At 41.9% G+C, this 22,929-nt stretch overlaps 2 protein-coding genes across 3 annotated transcripts in view; one reads left to right on the top strand and one right to left on the bottom strand.

The window, feature by feature from the left end:
* The window catches only part of LOC124125677, a 64,950-nt gene that overhangs the window by 39,566 nt on the left and 2,455 nt on the right, over nt 1–22,929 (bottom strand). The window lies entirely within an intron of this gene.
* On the top strand, nt 2,426–15,600 carry LOC125383512 (cilia- and flagella-associated protein 251-like). Its single transcript, XM_048401834.1, has 6 exons — nt 2,426–2,462; nt 3,953–4,189; nt 11,900–12,298; nt 12,381–12,935; nt 13,106–13,761; nt 15,418–15,600. The coding sequence occupies exons 1-6, from the start codon at nt 2,426–2,428 to the stop codon at nt 15,598–15,600; spliced, it is 2,067 nt and encodes a 688-aa protein (XP_048257791.1).

A 22,929-nucleotide genomic window follows, 5' to 3' on the forward strand; every position in this document is an offset into this window, starting at 1 on the left:
CTTCCCTTTCTCCCTCATTCTTTCCCTCTCTCCCTCCCTCTTTCCCTCATTCTTTCCCTCTCTCCCTCCCTCTCTCACTCATTCCTTCCCTCTCTCCCTCATTCTTTCCCTCTCTCACCCATTCCTTCCCTATCTCACTCCTTCCTTCCTTCTCTCCTCATTCCTCCCTATCTCACTCATTCCTTCCCTATCTCACTCATTCATTCCCTCTCTCACCCAACTACTCCATTTTCGAAAGCCAGCAGACCTCCCTCCAGACCCTGATCCAGAATCTGAACCTGTGCAAGAATCCCGTACTAAACCAACAACAAATGTTCGTTCAACTAAAAAAGAAAGAAAACAACCAAAAAGAAAAGAAGCAAAGGGCCTTAAGCATATCGAGGTGCCTGCTTCAATGATAGATCCCTTAGAGGTTCATAACCCCTTTGAACCTCTAGACATGGAGGTCACTCCATCGCTGTCATTACAGCATAGAGGACCTTCACCCCGCTCACGATCACCAATTGGACCTCCATGAGTTGCTCCTCCTCCTTAAGACAATGGAATTCTAGAGGACTTCGAACAATTTTAATGATCTTCAGCTATTAATTCAGGATTTCAAACCATCTGCGTTTTGTCTTCAAGAAACCTTCCTCAAAACCACAGATAATTATGATTTACGACAGTACGATTCTTACCATTGCTTTTCCCCTCCAGGTGATAAAGCAACTGGAGGGTCATCTGTTATAGTGAGGCAGGGCGTCATTCACAGTCCTGTTCCTCTCAATACCCCTCTTCAGGCTGTTGCAGTACGTTTAACGTTAATTCTACCATGAATTTGGAATTTACTCGATTCTGATTGGTCAATCAGAGGCTATTAAATCACAATAAACCCCCTCTGATTGAAACAGCTGGTTTGACGGCCGCATCACCGCGGAAGCTAATATTCATAGAATAGTACTATTTTCAGTCATTGTCGGTAGGCATATTTAAATAACTATATCTACAATTACAGGTTACAAAATGCACATATGCGGTTACTACAATATTCAAAGGATGTGTAACAATACATTTCGTGCAGAAAAACACGACATAAATCAACAAAGGGAATGTATTTACGTTTTGGAGACAACAGAGGGCTTGAAATTTTGGCGCTTTTCTATTCGACTGTGACGTCATATATTTTGCGTCACAATGAGCGATATGACGTCATAATGGTGACGTGAGATGTAGAGCGAAAGACTTGCAAAGCTTGCTTTGTTTTCTTAGGGATGGCCACCTCATGTTAGCTTACCATGTTGCCGTGCTTATATGCTTTTAATGCCTGTCATATGTTCGAGTGAAGTATTATGGAGTAAACAAACTGCTTGAGTATATACAGCACCATATTTTGTTCGTTGATTCCGTAATTCAGATCGATAACCCACTCAAAACACTGAACTCAACCCATGCCGCTTCACTCAGTATATTTGCTAACACCAAAGAGTTCGCGTTTTATTTAGTCATGGTAGAATGGAGATAAACATACTGTGTTTTCAATGTAGAGCTAGGTTACCTGTAGATTTAACCGCGCTAAATTTAACATTTGAAACCTCACGCTGCGCGTTCGGTTCCAAATTCAATTTAGCGGGGTTAAATCCACAGGTAACCTACCTCTACATTGAAAACACAGTATGTTTATCTCCTAAATATTGTTTTTACTTTGTGTTCGTTGTATATACCACCATCGCACCCTCTCAGACAGCCTGATCTACAGGCACTATATGACCAACTCCCTAAGCCCTGTGTTATCATGGGAGATTTGAATGTCCATAACCCGCTTTGGGGTAGTAATGACAGCAACACCAAAGGGAAATTACTTGAAGATTTTTTCTTAAATAACGATCTGTGCATTTTTAATGATGGTTCTCATACATATCTACATCCCGCAACTGGAACATACTCTTGTCTGGACTTGTCAGTTGTAGGTTCTAATTTACTTAATGAATTTGAATGGTCGGTCCACGATGACCTCTGTGGAAGTGACCATTTTCCTACCATTTTAGAATCTGTTACACCTTCTGATGTTCCACCATCTTCACGTTGGAATTTTACTAGAGCCAACTGGGCATTATATGAAGTCCTTTGTTCTAACAAACTAAAACCTGATGTTTTTATTGATGTTCCCGATTCTATACAACTGTTCTCTGATGAACTTACTAAAATAGCTGATGAATGTATTCTGAAGTCCTCTTCAAATCCTCACATACGTAAACCATGTTTCAACAATGATTGCAAACAAGCTAGAAAGGCACAGAAAAAAGCTGAACGATATTTCCGACGCCATCCAATAGTCCATAGTCTCAATAAATTTAAAATTGTAAATGTTAAAACCCGGCGCACTTTCAAACAAAACAAACGTCAATCTTGGCATAATTATGTATCCAAGATAAATTCACGGACGCCAATGTCCAAGGTATGGAGCATGATTCAGAAAATAAAAGGTAAGCGTACTAAATCAAGCATCCACCATCTCAAATATGGGGATCAATTATTAACTGATACATCAGAAATTGCAAATAAACTTGGTGAAACTCTGATTCACCATTCTTCCTCGTCTAATTATGTCCCTCAATTTCAAAAATACAAAAAGCTGCAGGAAAAGACACCTTTACATTTTAATTCAGATAACGGGGAAGATTACAATGAAGTCTTTTCCATTCATGAGCTCAATACTGCGCTTGGACAGGCTCATGACACTGCTGCAGGGTCTGATAATATACATTATCAACTTTTAAAACATGTACCGCAAGTGTTTAGAAACCCTTTTGATAATATTTGATAAAATCTGGACGTCAGGAGAATTTCCTTCTTCATGGCGTGAAGCTATCATTGTTCCCATACGTAAACCTGGACGTGATCATACTGATCCTTCCAATTATCGACCCATTTCATTGACAAGCTGCGTTTGCAAAACCATGGAACGCATGGTCAATAATAGATTAACTTGATACTTAGAATCCAATAACTTAATCACAAATATTCAATGTGGATTTCATAAAAATCGCAGTACCATTGACGATTTAGTTCAATTGGAGTCATTCGTTAAGAATGCCATTATAAACAAACAACATGCAGTGTCAATCTTTTTCGTTCTAGATAAAGCATATGACACTAAATGGAAGTACGGTATTTTAAAAGATTTGCATGATTTTGGATTGCGAGGCCGTTTGCCTCAATTTATATCCAAGTTTTTAACTGACAGGCAATTTCAAGTTCGCGTGGGTTCCACCCTGTTCTGATCATTATAATCAGGATCATGGTGTCCCACAAGGCAGTATTTTGTCTATCACTTTGTTTAGCATAAAAATCAACAGTTTAGCAAAGGTTTTAAACGATTCATTGATGGATCGTTGTTTGTGGATGACTTTAATGTTTCTTGCCGTGGTAAGAACATGCATACGATTGAGAGGCAAATGCAACTGTGTTTAAATAAAATCCAAAAATGGTGTCTAGAAAATGGCTTTAAATTATCCAAAACTAATATTAGATAACACCCCCATTAAAGTTGTAAAAGAAGCGAAATTTTTGGGTATAATTTTCTATCATCATTTAACCTTTTTACCACATATAAAATACTTAAAGAATAAATGTCTGAAAGCCCTAGATTTATTAAAAGTTGTCTCTAATTCCAAGTGGGGAGGGGATCAGAAAACCCTCCTCCAACTATACAGAGATCTTATACGCTCGAAACTTGATTACGGCTCCATCATCTATGGTGGGGCTTTTAAGAACAATTTAAAATTATTAGACACCATTCATCACCAAGGCCTGAGGCTTTGTCTTGGAGCCTTCCGAACCTCACCTATTCACAGTTTGTATGTGGAGGCTGATGAGCCATCCCTTAAACACCGATGCATTAAATTATCTTTACACTATATCTGTAAATTACGTTCTACTAAATCAAATCCAGCATATGACTGTGTTTTTACAGAGTACAAAAATATCTACAATAAAAAGACATCTTTTATTCCACCACTTGGAATAAGAATACAATCTGATGTTTCTGCTGCCCAAATCAATCTTGAAACCCTAGCCCCCATTCGGCTGTTCACTTTTCCACCATGGCAGTTAGTGAAGCCCGAGGTGGACCTAACATTAAGTAAACTAAAGAAATCCGACACAAATCAATTAATTTATCAACAGCAATATAATGAATTACGAGGCACCTGTGATACTCATAAATATATATTTACAGATGGATCCAAGTATGGTGACGCTGTTGCCAGCGCCACCGTCATTGGATCCAGAACTATCTCAAACAGATTACCAGATATATGTTCTATTTTCACTGCGGAGGCAAATGCTATATTAACGGCTCTAAAACACATCCACAGCCAAACTAAACATAAACAGTTCATTTATTGTTCAGACTCTCTTTCTTGCATTCAAGCTATTAAAACATACATGTCTTCCACGCATCCACTTTTAAAGTTAAATTGTTTTATGATCTTGCTACTGGCCAATAGAACATCGTTTTTTGTTGGTTACCAAGCCATGTTGGAATCACTGGTAACACAATGGCCGATGCTGCTGCAAAAGCAGCACTCAACAAATCTGTGACACCACTTTTGCTCCCATACACTGATTACAAGCCAGTGATTAGATCCTATATCCGTGACCTGATGCAAAAGAAGTGGGACACCCAAGTAGGTATCAATAAATTACATGAAATTAAACCAACTATTGGTTACACCTACTTGGGATGTCAGTCCAGATTTGAAGAGGTCATTATACAACGGTGCCGTGTTAGGTACAGCAGATATACTCATGAATATCTCTTGAAAGGTGAGGATCCTCCATTTGGGATCCCTTGTGATGAGGAATCACAATCAAGCATGTCCTGCTTGACTATTGATTTTGCCATCACAAGGGATAAATATTTCAGATCGTCATCTATCAAGGATCTTTTTAGCAGTATCAATTCTCGTTTAATCATTGGTTTTTTAAAGGAAAAAGAGGTGTTTGCAAAATTTTGATTGTGTCTTGCAAAATATAAATGTTTTATGATTGGTAGATCAAATTAGCAACTGAGATTGTTAGAGACTGTATCCTCAAGGGGGGTTAAAATACTGTAAAATTATTGTCTTCCTGAGAGGGTACGTAGGTTCCACTTCTTTCAAGGTAAATTTAGAACTACCGTGTTTTAACCGTAGAATATGTGTCATTTTAAGATGTTAGGCTAACTCTGCCAATAATCGCCAACACTTAAAGGGATGATGTAAATCCTGCTGGGGTCCATGCAGGTAGCAAAGGTACTGTAAGTCCCCATGGTCCCTAATAGGGTGATCTACCTTCAGGGGCTGGCGATCTATAGCCCGTTTTTTTATGTTATTGTTATGTATAAATGCTACCTTTTTTTTATGACCCCATACTAGTTGTAAAATGTTTTTCTGTGATTAGTGTAGTACTTTTACTACCCTTCGTTGGCAGTTTTTTTGTATTCATAAAATTTAACCCTTGATAGTCACGATATGGCTGAAATATTGCCGTTGTGACTCAAAATTTCAACTCACACACACTCATTCCTTCCCACTCGAACTCACTCCTTCCCTCTCGAACCCTTTCCTTCCCTCTCGATAACATTCCTGCCCTTTCTTCATCTTTCTCTCCCTCCCTTTTGTAATCTTCCTCTATTCTTCCCCTCTCTCCCTCAACCGCTCCCTCTCTCTCCCCATCACTCTTCTCCTTGCTCTTTCTAACCCTCCGTCTCACCCCCATGTCCGCCTGCCTTTACCTCCACTTTACTCTATTTTCTCATATTCTCCCACACATCATAAATGCTGTGAATAATTCATCCTACATGTATATCAATATTCGACATTTTTAACAAGCAAAGCACCTACCTACTTCCCCCTTGCCACATGTCCACGACTGCAGGGTCGTGTCGTGTCACCTGACACAAGACTGGGGGTGGCGTGACTGCTGTGATAAATCAGTCAGTGAAACGCGTATCTTTTTACTGCACGTTAAAACTCCTGTAAATGTATTCCTCGCTCTTGAAACAAATAGCGGGACTACTTAAGGGGTGTTGTAATTTCCAGTTTGGTTTGTCTGTCAGCGAGTGTGTCAGGCTAGGTAAGAGGTTAATAGGTCCCCCATCTTGACTGGATTGATGTGACGCAAACCTCACCGTCTCATTCACAACATGGAGCCAATTGGTTGTGTGGGGGAAAGGAAATAGTGGAGCCGGTTCGTGACAAATTGTGCACTTTTTGATAAAAGCATGAAACTTGGCTCAGTTGTAGGTAATGACATTCCAAAAAAAATCAGATATGGGGGCACCCAAAAAAATTCAATATGGCCGCCACGGAGGAATGAAACTCCAGTATATCTTTTTTCAACATGACCCACAACCTAAATATATTATGAAGAATGTACATTTAGGAATGTATTTACCCATTACTACATCTGTAAAGTAAATAACTGTATTTTAGTGGAACATTTGCTTTGATTTAGGTTACCTAAAGTGTGAAAAAATGAAATAAATATGCTTTTTCGTTTACGGCATATCTTTAAGACATACTTCTTTAAAGCCAACCAAACTATACAAATATTATATCATATGGTAAATAACAGAATATTACAAGAACAAAATTTGTATTTATTGAAATATGCTTACACATGTGAGAAGGTTATATTAATAATAATAGCAAAATATTTCATTTAAAGAAAGTACAGTGTTTCCAGTTAGGCTTTCATTAAAATATAGACACGCAATCCAGTTTCTACTAAGACAATGTGAACATCACCTTCCAGAATTGGTGCAGAAACCCTGATATCCCATTGGTCAAAATTTTGGCTTTCCAGCATGTAGTTAGGACCACTTAACAATACCAATTTTGTTTACTCATATGGTACAGAAAAAGAATTATTACAGAGCAAAATTTGTATTTACTAAAATATGGTGTAAATGGCTACTGGTTTTGGTTGGTTTAGGATAATTTAATGTGATCACAGTTCCCCGACATTTGCAAATCAGTGTACCAATTAAACGTGGCATAACGAAGTCACACCTTGCAGAAATTCTGCAAATTGCAAACGATGTGAACATCATATTCCAGAATTTTCCAAAAGAGTTGGAGATTAATAAAGTATTCCATCAAAAACATATTTCGCATAGCATAGAATGGCACAATACACTCTTTAAAAAATTAAAGGGTTGGAAGCAATTTTGTCCTATTTCAAACCAAAACGGTTGCAACACACAATCAGACTCAAATATGGCCTGTATCAACAGAGAGCTAAGAATCAAATGTCGAGAATAAAGGTGACCATTTTTTGTTAAGTTATTTTTTTTTAAAACAATAAATTTTTCGATTGAATATATGTTTTTAAATAGTTTTAAAAGTATATCTAATTTCGGTTTGGTTTCTCTAATTCCACTTACATGAATATGCCGTTTTCCCAATAAAACTATATGATTGATTAAAGTATTAGAGTAGTTAGAACCAAACCAAATAAGATATTTTGTCAATTTTTTTTTGTGAAAGATAATTATTAAGCCAAAGTTTATGACCATTCCAAAATTGTTTAGTATCATTACATTCCCAAACGACATGGCTGATGTCCTCATTGACAGCATCACAAAAGCTACAAACACTGTTGTCCACAAGATTCATTGTTAATAGTTCCTTCTTTGTGTAGATAATTCCATGTAGAAATCTGTACTGAAAATCTAAAAGTTTTACAGCCTACAGTTTATATCTATAAACAGTAAATGTCGTATTCCAATATAAATCACAGTGAAAAATTGATTGCCATTTATCACAAACTTTAAGATTATTTTCATTTGATATTAATATATCATAACAGTTTCTAGGCTTCATCAGATCACTTAAGCAACTGTTTACATACAAATTCTGTGAAATTAGCTTTCTAGTTTTCTGGATTGTTGTTTTCCATGATTCTGGTGTATTGAAGATTACATATCTATAGTCTAATATTGTACCTTTTATCGGATATTTTAGTGTCAGTTCTTCAAATGACATCAGTCCGTTTTCATTGCATATATCTTTAATTGAGTAAATTCCACTATTAGCCCATTGCTTTATGTAGTATGTTGCTTGTTTGAAGTTGTGATTGAGCCATAATGGTTTCTATATTATCAACATAAATAATATTTTTTTTACAGTAGTTGTTGTAAGCTTTTAATACATCTTTCCTGTAGGTTTTTTTTAACAAAAGATTGCTTGTCAAAATTAGCACCTAAAGAGAGTATATCTTTAATTGGGATATACATTATGTTGTTTTTTCTCAATATAATCTCGGCGAAGAGAGTTTTAGTGCGTCAATAAAGGCTCTAATGTTAACCATGCGTAATCCACCTTCCTCCTATTTTCTTGTCAAAGATTTTGTCTTTTTTATTATTCCAGATAAAATTTTAAAATATTTTGTCAAGTGATAAGACAAAGTCCTCAGGAGGATTAGGTATTGTCGAAAATATAGGAACTAGTTTTGACATTGCTGTAGTTTTTATGACTGTAATTTTTCCTATAAGCGTTAGATTTCTTTTTCTCCAATTTGCAAGCAATCTATGTATTTCTTCTAGCTTTCTTTTTGTATTGATTACCCAGAGTTCACTTAAGTTTGGATTCCAAATAATTCCTAATACTTCAAATTCCTTATTGTGCCATTCTATTTGTAAGTCTTGACATAAACGATCGTTGCTACCCGCTTTTGGGCCTATCCATATTGCTTTTGTCTTGTCTACATTAATTTTTAAGCCAGACATTTTGTAGAATTTATTTAGTGTTTCTATAGCTGCATACACGCTTTCATCTTTGCCATTTAGAAATAATTCAGTATCATCAGCATACTGCCGACGTTTGTATTCTTTGTCACTGATTCCATAATTGGTGCAGAAACCCTGATATCCCATTGGTCAAAATTTTGGCTTTCCAGACATCATTAGGACCACTAAACAAACCAATAGTGTATACTCAATGGTACAAAATGGTATGGTCTTGTTAAAGAGCAAAATTTGTATTTACTAAAATATGGTGTAAATGGCTAATGATTTTGGTTGGTTTAGGAAAATTGAATGTGATCACAGATTATAACGGTGTTCGCGAAAAGGTAAGCGTGCATAAATTGGAATTTTTGTGATGAAAAATGTGTCTTTGCACTTCAGTATTTCTAAACAGAACAGTGGTATAAACAGGTATTTTGTGGTGTACAATAGAAAGACGTTAAAATAGGCACTTGTTGTTTTCCTGCCTGTCACTCGGCACAAAGGGATACAGGACTGGTCGGTTCGGAGTCAATATAATGTGCGTGAGTTGGGCATCCATGTTTAACTGCGGCATGGTATCTAAGTGTGCTAGCATTAGTCATTAGTAATCGGCATTATTCTGGACTAGTACAATCAGACACACACACACACACACACACACACACACACACACACACACACACACACACACACACACACACACACAGACGCACTCTCACACTCACACACACACCACACACACACTTACACTCACACACGCGCACACACTCACGCAGACACAGACGCACTCACACGCGCACACACACACCACACGCGCACACACACAAACACACGCACTCTCACACACTTACACTCACACACACACCACGCACACACTTACACTCACACACCACACACACTCACACACACACCACACTTACACTCACACACTTACACTCACACGCACTCACACGCACATACACACACACTACACGTGCATGAACGTCACAATTTAAATCCAATAATCTTAAGCGCGACGTCAAATCCCATTTCACCTCACCACACCTCACCTCACCTCACCCCACCTCACCCCACCTCACCTCACTTCACCCCACCCCACCTCACCTCACCTCACCACAGACAACACTCCCTTACTGCATCAACAAAACAACAAAACAAACCTCTCTAGACTTCAACACTGAACAATGAATATTCTCTTCTCAACCATCAAGTTAGCCCCTTAGTGTTCTTGTAATAACATAACGGTTAAACATTGATTTCGAATAAACCAAGCAGCAATATCTATTCAGTTGCCTTGCCAACATTTGGCTTTTACAAATGTGTGGTCCCTGAGCGCATGGCTTCCAAGCGAACGGATCGATGGCTCCCCTCTTTCCTCTCACGATTGTTGTTTAGAAATGACAGTTATGATGGTACGTGCTTCCCAATAAAGTATGCGCGAAAAATTATGAGTATACTTTTGAATTCGAACATAGAAGTTTATACCAACAGGAAAAGTAGTGTTCAAAAGCGCTTTGTATTACTGTTGTAACATTGTGCTACTTACAACTTTATCTTAAACAATGTTTGAATTATTTGTATTGTATACTGAAAGGTAGGTTCGCGTCAACTACATTGTGTTACAGTAAACTACGTTTATAACGAACACGCTTATAACGAAGTGACGGATATAACGAGCTGTTGTTTTTGGTCTCGGTCATTTGCGATAACCTTCAGTTGAAATGCTTATAACGAACTACGGATATAACGAACACAACATATTGGTCCCTTTGGGTTCGTTATAACCGTAGTTTACTGTATATGGCTGTGCTTCCTCGTCAGTATTTTCATAGAGATACTATACTTAACTAACCGCAGAGAAACGCAAGTTGTACATATATAATAGGAATAACGTTAAGGTCATAATGGTATGTAACAAATGGGCGTTGACTGAATGATAAAAAAAACATCCGTTATTCGTGAAACATTCCCCCTAAAAAAGAGGGCCCCCAAACAGAAAAATTGCAAGTGTCAGTCGTGTCCATCAATAGAGTTTGTGGCCTCCGTTAGCTGCGATACAGGCCGCTCATCGCCGTCTCATTGAGTCGTCAAGTTTCTGAAGAAGGCTTGATGAATCCTGTTCTATTACCACGCAAAACAGGCTTCCAGTTCGTGAAGTGTGGATGGCTGTCTTGCATCCTGAAGACGTCTCCCAATCTCGTGCAGTACGTGATCAGCAGGCGCCATGTCCGGTGACGAAGACGAATTCCATGGAGACTCGTGATGTATGGGGACGAGCGTTGTTCTGTTGAAAGACCTGGAAACACCATCCCTGAACACGACAGCAGTCAGACGCCGACGGAACACGTTTAGAGCGCTCCTGGGATGATAACTAACGATTGAGTGAGTGAGTTGGGTTTTACGCCGCTTTTAGCAATATTCCAGCAATATCACGGCGGGGGACACCAGAAATGGGCTTCACAGATTGTACCCATACGGGGAAACAATCCCGGGCGAACGCTTCAACCACTAGGCTACTCCACGCCCCGTCGGCCTGTAAGAGACAGCGTTACGTCGGTTAACCCTCGATACGTCTGAGATGACAACTGTTGACGTCGCTAACGCAGGTGCTATTGGGCCAAATACAAACGTTGTTGTCGGGGACCTTGAGTCAGTAATGGCTCGACGTTAGGACGATGTCATCTGATTCCTCCCACTCTTAGACGACGAGGAACTGACACGGGATGACGTGGGCGTTGAATAGTTTACGCTGTCGCGGTGCCCGTCGTTGTCGATCACGCCGATGCGTCACCCGGATGTAACGGTCCTGCGCTGGAGTAGCGACCCTCTGGCCTTGGACACTGCCTGTCCCTTGATGCCTGGCGATTAATTTGATGATGGTAATACACATCGCATCCAAAGTACCTCGCCACTGCAGTTGACGTTGATCCAGCCTGCCGCATCCCAATGGCAACGCCTCGCTGAGGTTAATCAAACCGGGTTTCCTGTCCTTTTTCTAAGTCGGGTGTGAAATGCTTGTTGCTACATGGTGGCTTATGAGGATGGACAGGGAGGAAATTGCACGCATGTATGAATGTGATTTGTAAACAACGTCAAACGAGAGAGGGAGCGGAGAAAGGGGTCTGAGGGAGAGAGTGAATGAATGAGGGAGGCAGGGAAAGAGGGGAATGGGAGAGAGGAAGGAAAGAGAGAGGAATGGGAGAGAGGAAGGGAAAGAGAGAGGAATGGGAGAGAGGAATCGGAGAGATGAAGGGAAAGAGAGGAATGGGAGAGAAGAAGGGAAAGAGAGGAAGGGAAAGAGAGGAATGGGAGAGAGGAGGGAGAGAGAGGAATGGGAGAGAGGAGGGGAGAGAGGAGGGAAAGAGATAGGAATGGGAGAGAGGGAGGGAAAGAGAGAGGAATGGGAGAGAGGAGGGAAAGAGAGAGGAATGGGAGAGAGGAAGGGAAAGAGAGGAATGGGAGAGAAGAAGAAAAAGAGAGGAAGGGAAAGAGAGGAATGGGAGAGAGGAGGGAAAGAGAGGAATGGGAGAGAGGGAGGGGAGAGAGGTGGGAAAGAGAGAGGAATGGGAGAGAGGAAGGGAAAGAGAGAGGAATGGGAGAGAGGAAGGGAAAGAGAGGAATGGGAGAGAGGGAGGGGAGAGAGGAGGGAAAGAGAGAGGAATGGGAGAGAGGAGGGAAAGAGAGAGGAATGGGAGAGAGGGAGGGAAAGAGAGGAATGGGAGAGAGGAGGGAAAGAGAGAGGAAGGGAAAGAGGGAGGAAGGGAAAGCGGGAGGAAGGAAAGAGAGAGGAATGGGAGAGAAGAAGGGAAAGAGAGGAATGGGAGAGAGGAAGGGAAAGAGAGGAATGGGAGAGAGGAAGGGAAAGAGAGGAATGGGAGAGAGGAGGGAAAGAGAGAGGAATGGGAGAGAGGGAGGGAAAGAGAGAGGAATGGAGAGAGGAGGGAAAGAGGGAGGAATGGGAGAGAGGAAGGGAAAGAGAGGAATGGGAGAGAGGGAGGGAAAGAGAGGAAGGAAAGAGAGAGGAATATGGGAGAGAAGAAGGGAAAGAGGGGGGAATGGGAGAGAGGAATGGAGAGAGGGGGAAGAGAGAGGAATTGGAGAGAGAAATGGGAGGGAGGAAGGAAAGAGAGAGGAATGGGAGAGAGGAAGGAAAGTGAGAGGAATGGGAGAGAGGAGGGAAAGAGTGAGGAATGGGAGAGAGGAAGGAAAGAGAGAGGAATGGGAGAGAGGAAGGGAAAGAGAGAGGAATGGGAGAGAGGAAGGGAAAGAGAGGAATGGGAGAGAGGGAGGGGAGAGAGGAGGGAAAGAGAGAGGAATGGGAGAGAGGGAGGGAAAGAGAGAGGAATGGGAGAGAGGAGGGAAAGAGAGAGGAATGGGAGAGAGGAGGGAAAGAGAGAGGAATGGGAGAGAGGGAGGGAAAGAGAGGAATGGGAGAGAGGAGGGAAAGAGAGAGGAAGGGAAAGAGGGAGGAAGGGAAAGAGGGAGGAAGGAAAGAGAGAGGAATGGGAGAGAAGAAGGGAAAGAGAGGAATGGGAGAGAGGAAGGGAAAGAGAGGAATGGGAGAGAGGAAGGGAAAGAGAGGAATGGGAGAGAGGAGGGAAAGAGAGAGGAATGGGAGAGAGGGAGGGAAAGAGAGAGGAATGGAGAGAGGAGGGAAAGAGGGAGGAATGGGAGAGAGGAAGGGAAAGAGAGGAATGGGAGAGAGGGAGGGAAAGAGAGGAAGGAAAGAGAGAGGAATATGGGAGAGAAGAAGGGAAAGAGGGGGGAATGGGAGAGAGGAATGGAGAGAGGGGGAAGAGAGAGGAATTGGAGAGAGAAATGGGAGGGAGGAAGGAAAGAGAGAGGAATGGGAGAGAGGAAGGAAAGAGGGGGGAATGGGAGAGAGGAAGGGAAAGAGGGGGAATGGGAGAGAGGAAGGGAAAGAGGGAGGAATGGGAGAGAGGAAGGAAAGAGAGAGGAATGGGAGAGAGGGAGGGAAAGAGAGAGGAATGGGAGAGAGGAGGGAAAGAGTGAGGAAGGAGAGAGAAAAATGGAGAGGGGGGGGGGGGGGGGGGGGGGGGAAGAGGGAGGAAGGGGAGAGAGGTAGGGAAGGTTGATGACGGCTCTCTCATGTCATGTCAACCTTTTGTTGTAAATCATTTTAGTCAAGGGCCTTTAAATTTGTAACAATTTCACCAATAATATGTAAATGCATATTGATCAAAGTCTCGTTCAGCCAGCCCCACTCACTACTGAGCGTGTGTGACGGGACGTTATGATACGGGATGCTCCCTATTTGTTTTCATAGCCTCCTAAAGTGCGCTCCGCCCCATCACTCTCTGAACGGCAATGTAGCAGCCTGACATTATGTCGTAACGATTAATGGGTGAAAGCGAGCAGGAGGAAGCAATCAAGCTGGATCGTTCATGTCCACTGACCATGAGGCAATGCAATACAGCTGGCTCGGAGAACACGCTACCCTGGCATTACTGACGTCGATTTCGTGGTTCGATCGAAAAACATGAAAACATAGGGCTGGCATAGACGGATCATTTTGATGAAAAGTGGATATAAATGACGAAATTACCGTACTTCCTAAGTAGGAAGATATATCTTCCCGACATCATTAAATTGCTATGTTTACCGGACCACTGTCATTCTCAAAACAGCTCACTTAGGTTTTCTTTTTCGAATCGACTCATTTATATTGTCACTTTCGAATCAACTCATTTAAATTGTCACTCTCGAATCAACTCATTAATATTGTCATTCTTAAATCAACTCATTTATATTTTCACTCTCAAATCAACTCATTTATATTGTTATTCTTGAATCAACTCATTTATATTGTCACTCTCGAATCAACTCATTTAAATTGTCACTCTCGAATCAACTCCTTTATATTGTCACTCTCGAATCGACTAATTTATATTGTCACTCTCGTTCCAAATCATTTATATTGTCGCTCTCGAATCAACTCATTTATATTGTCACTCCAGAATCAACTCATCTATATTTTGGCTCCCGAATCAGCTTCGTCATTCTTCATTCTCACTTATACTGTGACCCTGAATCAACTATTCAAATTATCAGTGCCACTCTTTTCGTCACCCTAAAATCAACTATATATCTTTTTTTTGTCCATTCCTACGCCGATCTCGAAGCACGTCCCTCATCGCACATGTGCATGCACCATTACTCTGCTGCTCTTTTCTGCATGTTGGTATAGTAAGTGAGTGAGTTGGGTTAACGCCGCTTTTAACGGTATTCCAGTTATATCACGGCGTATCAGCTTAATGTGGGAGGAAAGCCCGAAGTGATGCAAATCTCAGACATTTACCAAAATCGGGGCTAACCGGGATTCGAACCCACGATCAAAGGTTTCTGGCGTGGCCAAGGGACGCAACTCTGCAAAGCGTGTCGCTGCGCCTTAGACGACTTAGCCACCCGTGCCCCCATGTTGGTATAGAATGATGTAGGTATACATATGTATATCAACCCATAATTAACTCATTAATAGTGTCCCTTCTGACATTATAATCATGACTCGTGTCTTTAATAACATTACGGACGAGGAGAACGTACACGAACGTGGTAGGTAATTACCTTCCTATGTCAATTAACGTTAGTGTTCTTGTTATAAACAGTTCATGTGTCCACTAACTGGGTTCCCTGACAATACCCAGAGCCCAGTGTGTATGGTGTGTATGGTGATCGTTCATTCTGATAAACCGGGGTTAGGAGACACGCACTTGGTATTGATTGTCCGACATGTCAAGAGCAAGAAGCCATGCAATACCTTCTCCCGTCGTGACTTCAGCCAGCAACAAGAGCCACAACTGAGACAGACTGAGATCAATAGCGGCTGAATTACAAGAGAAAACACGTCTTATCCAACGACATGCTCACAAAGGTATTCTTGTGAAATCTTTTAAGAAATCGATCCGTTTGCCAAAATATTTTTTTTTGGTCGAAACATCTCGTGTTGTACAACTTTTGTAGGAGATCTGGATTGTGCATTTTTATCTTATCTGTTTTCTATGCATGCAGTGACAGCAACTAACAGTTCTATATGGAGGTAACTAGTCCTTATAGAGGTAACATATAGCAAAACCCTAAAACACGGCGAATTTCTACTGGTCCGTACCTTAGCTATTGGGCAGTTTGGCAAGGACTACAGGACTAGTGCCAGTCTGTAATGCTATGCATGTGCATCATCCTGAGAAAGACTCCATCCCCATTGAAGTGTCAGGGCAGAAACCATGTTTGTCTCCGTGAAGGAGTGCAAAGCAAATTAGGTCCCAGTAACCATATTTGGCTCCGTGAAGGAGTGCAAAGCGAATAAGGTCCCAGTATCCATGTTTGTCTCCGTGAAGGAGTGCAAAGCGAATTAGGTCCCAGTACCCATGTTTGTCTCCGTGAAGGAGTGCAAAGCGAGTTAGGTCCCAGTACCCATGTTTTTCTCCATGTTGGAGTGCAAAGCGAATTCGGTCCCAGTACCCATGCTTGTCTCCATGAGGGAGTGCAAAGCGAATTCGGTCCCAGTACCCATGCTTGTCTCCATGAGGGAGTGCAAAGCGAATTCGATCCCCGGTACCCATGCTTGTCTCCGTGAAGGAGTGCAAAGAGAATTCGGTCCCAGTACCAATGCTTGTCTCCATGAGGAAGTGCAAAGCGAATTCGGTCCCAGTACCAATGCTTGTCTCCATGAGGAAGTGCAAAGCGAATTAGGTCCCAGTACCCATGTTTGTCTCCGTGAAGGAGTGCAAAGAGAATTCGGTCCCAGTACCAATGCTTGTCTCCGTGAGGAAGTGCAAAGCGAGTTAGGTCCCAGTACCCATGTTTGTCTCCGTGAAGGAGTGCAAAGAGAATTCGGTCCCAGTACCAATGCTTGTCTCCATGAGGAAGTGCAAAGCGAATTAGGTCCCAGTATCTATGCTTGTCTCCGTGAAGGAGTGCAAAGCGAGTTAGGTCCCAGTACCCATGCTGGTCTCCATGAAGGAGTGCAAAGCGAAATAGGTCCCAGTACCAATGCTTGTCTCCATGAGGGAGTGCAAAGCGAAATAGGTCCCAGTACCCATGCTGGTCTCCATGAGGGAGTGCAAAGCGAAATAGGTCCCAGTACCCATGCTTGTCTCCATGTAGGAGTGCAAAGCGAATTCGGTCCCAAGTACTCATGCTGGTCTCCATGAGGGAGTGCAAAGCGAAATAGGTCCCAGTACCCATGCTGGTCTCCATGTAGGAGTGCAAAGCGAATTCGGTCCCAGTACTCATGCTTGTCTCCATGAGGGAGTGCAAAGCGAAATAGGTCCCAGTACTCATGCTTGTCTCCATGAGGGAGTGCAAAGCGAAATAGGTCCCAGTACCCATGCTTGTCTCCATGAGGGAGTGCAAAGCGAAATAGGTCCCAGTACTCATGCTTGTCTCCATGAGGGAGTGCAAAGCGAAATAGGTCCCAGTACCCATGCTTGTCTCCATGAGGGAGTGCAAAGCGAAATAGGTCCCAGTACCCATTCTTGTCTCCATGAGGGAGTGTAAAGCGAATTCGGTCCCAAGTACTCATGCTGGTCTCCATGAGGGAGTGCAAAGCGAATTCGGTCCCAAGTTCCCATGCTTGTCTCCATGAGGGAGTGCAAAGCGAAAAAGGTCCCAGTACCCATTCTTGTCTCCATGAGGGAGTGCAAAGCGAATTCGGTCCCAAGTTCCCATGCTTGTCTCCATGAGGGAGTGCAAAGCGAATTCGGTCCCAAGTTCCCATGCTTGTCTCCGTGACGGAGTGCAAAGCGAATTAGGTCCCCAGTACCCACTCTTGTCTCCATTGATTCGAATGCTAGTACGGCCCCATAATTTCATGCTTGCCTCCCCTTTGGGAATCTTGAGACAAATAGACATGCAGTAACCGCTCTTGTCGCTAACGAGGATCTGATGACCACTGTGTGATCAGACTGACCGCATCATCGTTCAACTAGAACAGGCATCTCAGTGACGTCATGATCTGGCCAACATCTGGCCAAGAATTTTTAAAGCCGCCGAAATATAGTTTCATTATTGCTGGGATATAGTTGGGATATAGCTGAAATATAGCTGTTATATATCTGGGATATAGCTGGGATATAGCTTGGACAGAGCTTGGATATAGCTTTGATATAGCTAGGATAGAGCTAGGGTATAGCTGGGATATAGCTGGGGTATAGCTGGGATATAGCTGGGATATAGCTGGGATATAGCTGGGATATAGCTGGAATATAGCTAGGATATAGCTGGAATATAGCTGGAATATAGCTAGGGTATAGCTGGGATATAGCTGGGATATAGCTGGGATATAGCTAGGATATAGCTGGGATACAGCTGGGATATAGCTGGGATATGTCTTCGATATGTCTGGGATATATCTGGACTATAGCTGAGATATAGCTGGGATATAGCTAGGATATAGCTGGGATAGAGCTAGGATAGAGCTGGAATATAGCTGGGATATGTCTGGGACATATCTTGGATATGCCTTGGATATAGCTTGGATATGTCTGTGATATGTCTCGGATATAGCCAGGATACGTCTTCGATATATCTGGGACATATCTGGGATATAGCTGGGATATGTCTGGGATATAACTTGGATATGTCTGGGATATGTCTGGGAAATAACTGTGATATGCCTGGGATGTGTCTGGGATATAACTGGAATATTGCTGGGATAAATCTGACAATATAACAAGGATGCAGCTTGGTAAGTTATTGAAATATCCTGACTGCCACTTCAAGCATCATTCACTCGATTGGAAATTCATAATAAAATAATCCGTTACAATTTAGATGACATATGGTACTAGTAAATGTAAATAAGTAAAACACCTACAGCCCGTGGACCACAATCACCCCGAACCGTCAGTGGTTCGCTAAACTATCTGCGTCTTCATCCATGGTCAATATTCACGATGCTGCAGGCGAACGTAATTGACAGTGGTAGCGACATCTAGGCAGCCAGATGAACTTCTCCTTGTCGTTTATGTGTTCTGAGTCAATTTAGATCGGGTCAATATCAATCATCAGCACAATAGCTAGTGTCGGGTTCATCGATATACACAAAATACGTCGTGTTGTCTGAAGATGTCAGTCTCATCATTATACACAATATATGTCGTGTTATCTGTTGAATAATTATTTAGTGTATAGTTCTATTTTGTGTTATCCATATTTTCATAAATCACGACAGATCATAATAAATACATCCTTATATACGATACAGCTACATAATGATATCTGTATTAATACGGTTATATTGTTTCAAATGTTCCCACATTAGATATAGTTACTGCACGTTCCAAAGGAATATGTCGTAGATATTACAGACTTAATAAATATGCAGAATCATCAACTCGGGATATAACGAATTCAGGACAATGCGATATATCAGGAGTTCTGTTTTACCAAACACTATTAACGCACATTTAGGATTCGAATATGCAATTGTCAGTTTTTGTATTGACTTTACAGAAATAGTCGGACGGAAAGATGGGATTAGTACCACCGCAACGACCATATGTCCTTAACCAACATTACAACATTCAAGGTCTCAGTAAAATGTTCAAAACGTTTTATGGTAGACATGTGGAGGACATTTCCAAATTTGACGTATCAGTGACAAAACTTGTGTCCGATACAATTCCCTATTTTTACTTGTGTCACATGTTCACGTGTTTTTCTCGGGGGCACAATTGACTTTCCTTTGCATGTATTTGTGATGGGCTCCATCGGTGGGGCAGGATACGCTCACCTTTTCGCAAACACCTGGTATCATACACAATGGATAGTGATTCATAAACACATGCTGGGCCATGCTTTCAGAAGACATTTCTTATGAATATGGAAAGGGTTTTGTCGCTTTCATCATTATCATTGTTTAAAGATACTTCGACGGCAATATTGTCCAATTATATTGTACATAAATGGCTTCTCCAATCCGCTGTATTTATAACTGTCTGACGTGTATAAAGTGAATTCGTTGATGGTCACAGCATTATGTGAGAAGGGTGATCCTGTAATTTAAGGCCATGTTCAAAGGTTATTATACTTATATAGTGGCGTGCATTTACGTGTGTGTGTGTGTGTGTGTGTGTGTGTGTGTGTGTGTGTGTGTGTGTGTGTGTGTGTGTGTGTGTGTGTGTGTGTGTGTGTGATTGTCTGCGCGTGTATGTGCATGCGTGTGTGTGTTCGTCCGTGCGTGCACACGTGCGTGTGTGCGTGAGTGAGTGTGTGCGTGCGTGCGTTCGTGTTAGTGGTTGTAGCTTCAGTTGGTTGAGTGGCCACAGGGTGGTGGTTTGCCTTGTCAATATTCGATTATTAATAGAAACCATACAGCTGAGTGCGACGTTAAACAAAATCAATAAACCTTTCAGCTGCCACTTGTGAAACATTGTCATTAAGAATGATACAGGTACATCCGTTATATATATACGCGAGGCCATTACGGAGACATATCTGCAAAGTCAGTGTCTTGATACTCTTTGTCTAATTTCACACTCACATTTCATACTCACAAGTATTGCAGTGACTTCGTTGTGGGGAATTCTAAGAAAGAGATCTAAATTTAAGTATGAAATCGAATTTGTCTCGAGAAAAAACGTTAATCCTCAAAGAAGGTAACGCAGGCAGATAAATGGTTATACAGAAGAGTGAGTGAGTGAGTAAGGTTTTACGCCGCTTTTAGCAATATTCCAGCAATTTCATGGCGGGGGACACCAGAAATGGGTTTCACAATTCGTACCCATGTCGGGAATCGATCCCGGGTCTTCGGCGTGACGAGCGAACGCTTTCACCACAAGGCTACTCGACCGCCCCGTTATACAGAAGAGTACAGATGTGTGTGAGTCTCGCTGGTAGCTACATGGTTATAAAGAACAGTATATATATTTGTCAGAACTGATATGTGTGCATCGTGCGGGCAGCCGTGGGGTTATATAGAAATGATTATGTTCAATTAAACCATATTCTGAACTTACATGCGTTACTTCTGAACAAACTCAACGGGGCGGTCGGGTAGTCTAGTGGTTAAAGCGTTCGCTCGTCACGCCGAAGATCCGGGTTCGATTCCCGACATGGGTACACTATGTGAAGCCCATTTCTGGTGTCCCCCGCCGTGATATTGCTGAAATATGGCTAAAAGCGGCGTAAAACCATACTCACTCACTCACTCACTCCCTCTGAAAAAAATCTAAAACCTCGACCTGACAACTGAACCCGCGAAACTGCATAAACAGTGCAGTCGATAGCGACAGCAGAGGTGGGCCAATCGGTGACAGCAAAGGTGGGCCAATCGGTGATAGCAGAGGTGGGCCAATCGGTTGCCGCCGACCGCTAAAGTGTCAACGAAACATGGTGTGTTGAGAAACACATTCATGAGCATCATGTCCACGTGCAGTGTGTCACACTCCATCCCTGTCTCTTGTTCGAAGTAAATGTATTCTTCTGTTGCAAACAGAACGCCCACTGACCTACTTCAGCAGATTGTTTAACAGTAGCAACAAATCACGTAGAACGCCCACTGGCCCATATCACATCACAAGATTGTTAAGCAGTAACAACAAATCACGTAGAACATCCACTGACACACATCACAAGATTATTTAGCAGTAGCAACAAATCACGTAGAACGCCCACTGATCCACATCACATCACAAGATTGTTTAGCAGTAACAACAAATCACGTAGAACATCCACTGACCCATATCACAAGATTATTTAGCAGTAACAACAAATCACGTAGAACGCCCACTGATCCACATCACATCACAAGATTGTTTAGCAGTAACAACAAATCACGTAGAACATCCACTGACACACATCACAAGATTGTTTAGCAGTAACAACAAATCACGTAGAACGTCCACTGACCCATATCACATCACAAGATTGTTTAGCAGTAACAACAAATCACATAGAACGTCCACTGACCCACAACACAAGATTGTTTAGCAGTAACAACAAATCACGTAGAACATCCACTGACACACATCACAAGATTGTTTAGCAGTAACAACAAATCACGTAGAACGTCCACTGGCCCATATGACATCACAAGATTGTTTAGCAGTAACAACAAATCACGTAGAATGCCCACTGACACACATCACAAGATTGTTTAGCAGTAACAACAAATCACGTAGAACGTCCACTGACCCATATCACATCACAAGATTGTTTAGCAGTAGCAACAAATCACGTAGAACGTCCACTGACCCATATCACATCACAAGATTGTTTAGCAGTAGCAACAAATCACGTAGAACATCCACTGGCCCATATCACATCACAAGATTGTTTAGCAGTAACAACAAATCACGTAGAACATCCACTGACCCACATCACAAGATTGTTTAGCAGTAGCAACAAATCACGTAGAACGTCCACTGACCCATATCACACCACAAGATTGTTTAGCAGTAACAACAAATCACGTAGAACATCCACTGACCCACATCACAAGATTATTTAGCAGTAGCAACAAATCGCGTAGAACATCCACTGGCCCACATCACAAGATTGTTTAGCAGTAGCAACAAATCACGTAGAACATCCACTGGCCCACATCACAAGATTGTTTAGCAGTAACAACAAATCACGTAGAACATCCACTGGCCCATATCACATCACAAGACTGTTTAGCAGTAGCAACAAATTAAGTAGAACGCCCACTGGCCCATATCACATCACAAGATTGTTTAGCAGTAGAATCAAATCACGTAGAACGTCCACTGACCCATATCAAAATAGCTTTGACAACTATATGAATTGACCACTGAAAATCAGTGATGACACCAGGTGTTCTCGAAAAGGGTAAGCATGTCGTGCTCTACCGTAGCATCCGACATTCAACAAGGTGCATAAAAAAGTAAATAGTTCCTGCTAGACGCCACAAAACAGTACTCCTGCCAAGCGACGTCAGCCTGTAAACAACCCAGACAATCAAGTGATCGATGAACAAGAAACTCCAGTGACACGATAGTGCATTTACTGATTTTGTTGAAACTAATAATAAGTGGCTTCCTAGGTTGAAATTTGATTTTCTGTTTCATCAAGCTGTCTACTGGTCCCCGATCTATACATAACACCTCCTCGATTCGATACATCGAGGACACAGTAGTGTATACTTTATGAACATATGCTGTTGATATCATATTCCGTCATGACTATGACTGCCT

The sequence above is a fragment of the Haliotis rufescens genome, unplaced genomic scaffold (genome assembly GCF_023055435.1).
Source record: "Haliotis rufescens isolate VD_foot unplaced genomic scaffold, xgHalRufe1.0.p SCAF_24, whole genome shotgun sequence".
Taxonomy (NCBI): Eukaryota; Metazoa; Mollusca; class Gastropoda; order Lepetellida; family Haliotidae; genus Haliotis; species Haliotis rufescens.

Coding starts and splice junctions, on each gene's coding strand:
- LOC125383512 (XM_048401834.1), top strand. CDS start 2,426: ATGTCCAAGGTATGGAGCATGATTCAGAAAATAAAAG. Junction 4,190..11,899: donor TAATGAATTACGAGGCACCT/GTGATACTCATA, acceptor TGAATGAATGAG/GGAGGCAGGGAAAGAGGGGA. Junction 13,762..15,417: donor TGGGAGAGAGGAGGGAAAGA/GTGAGGAAGGAG, acceptor GACAATACCCAG/AGCCCAGTGTGTATGGTGTG.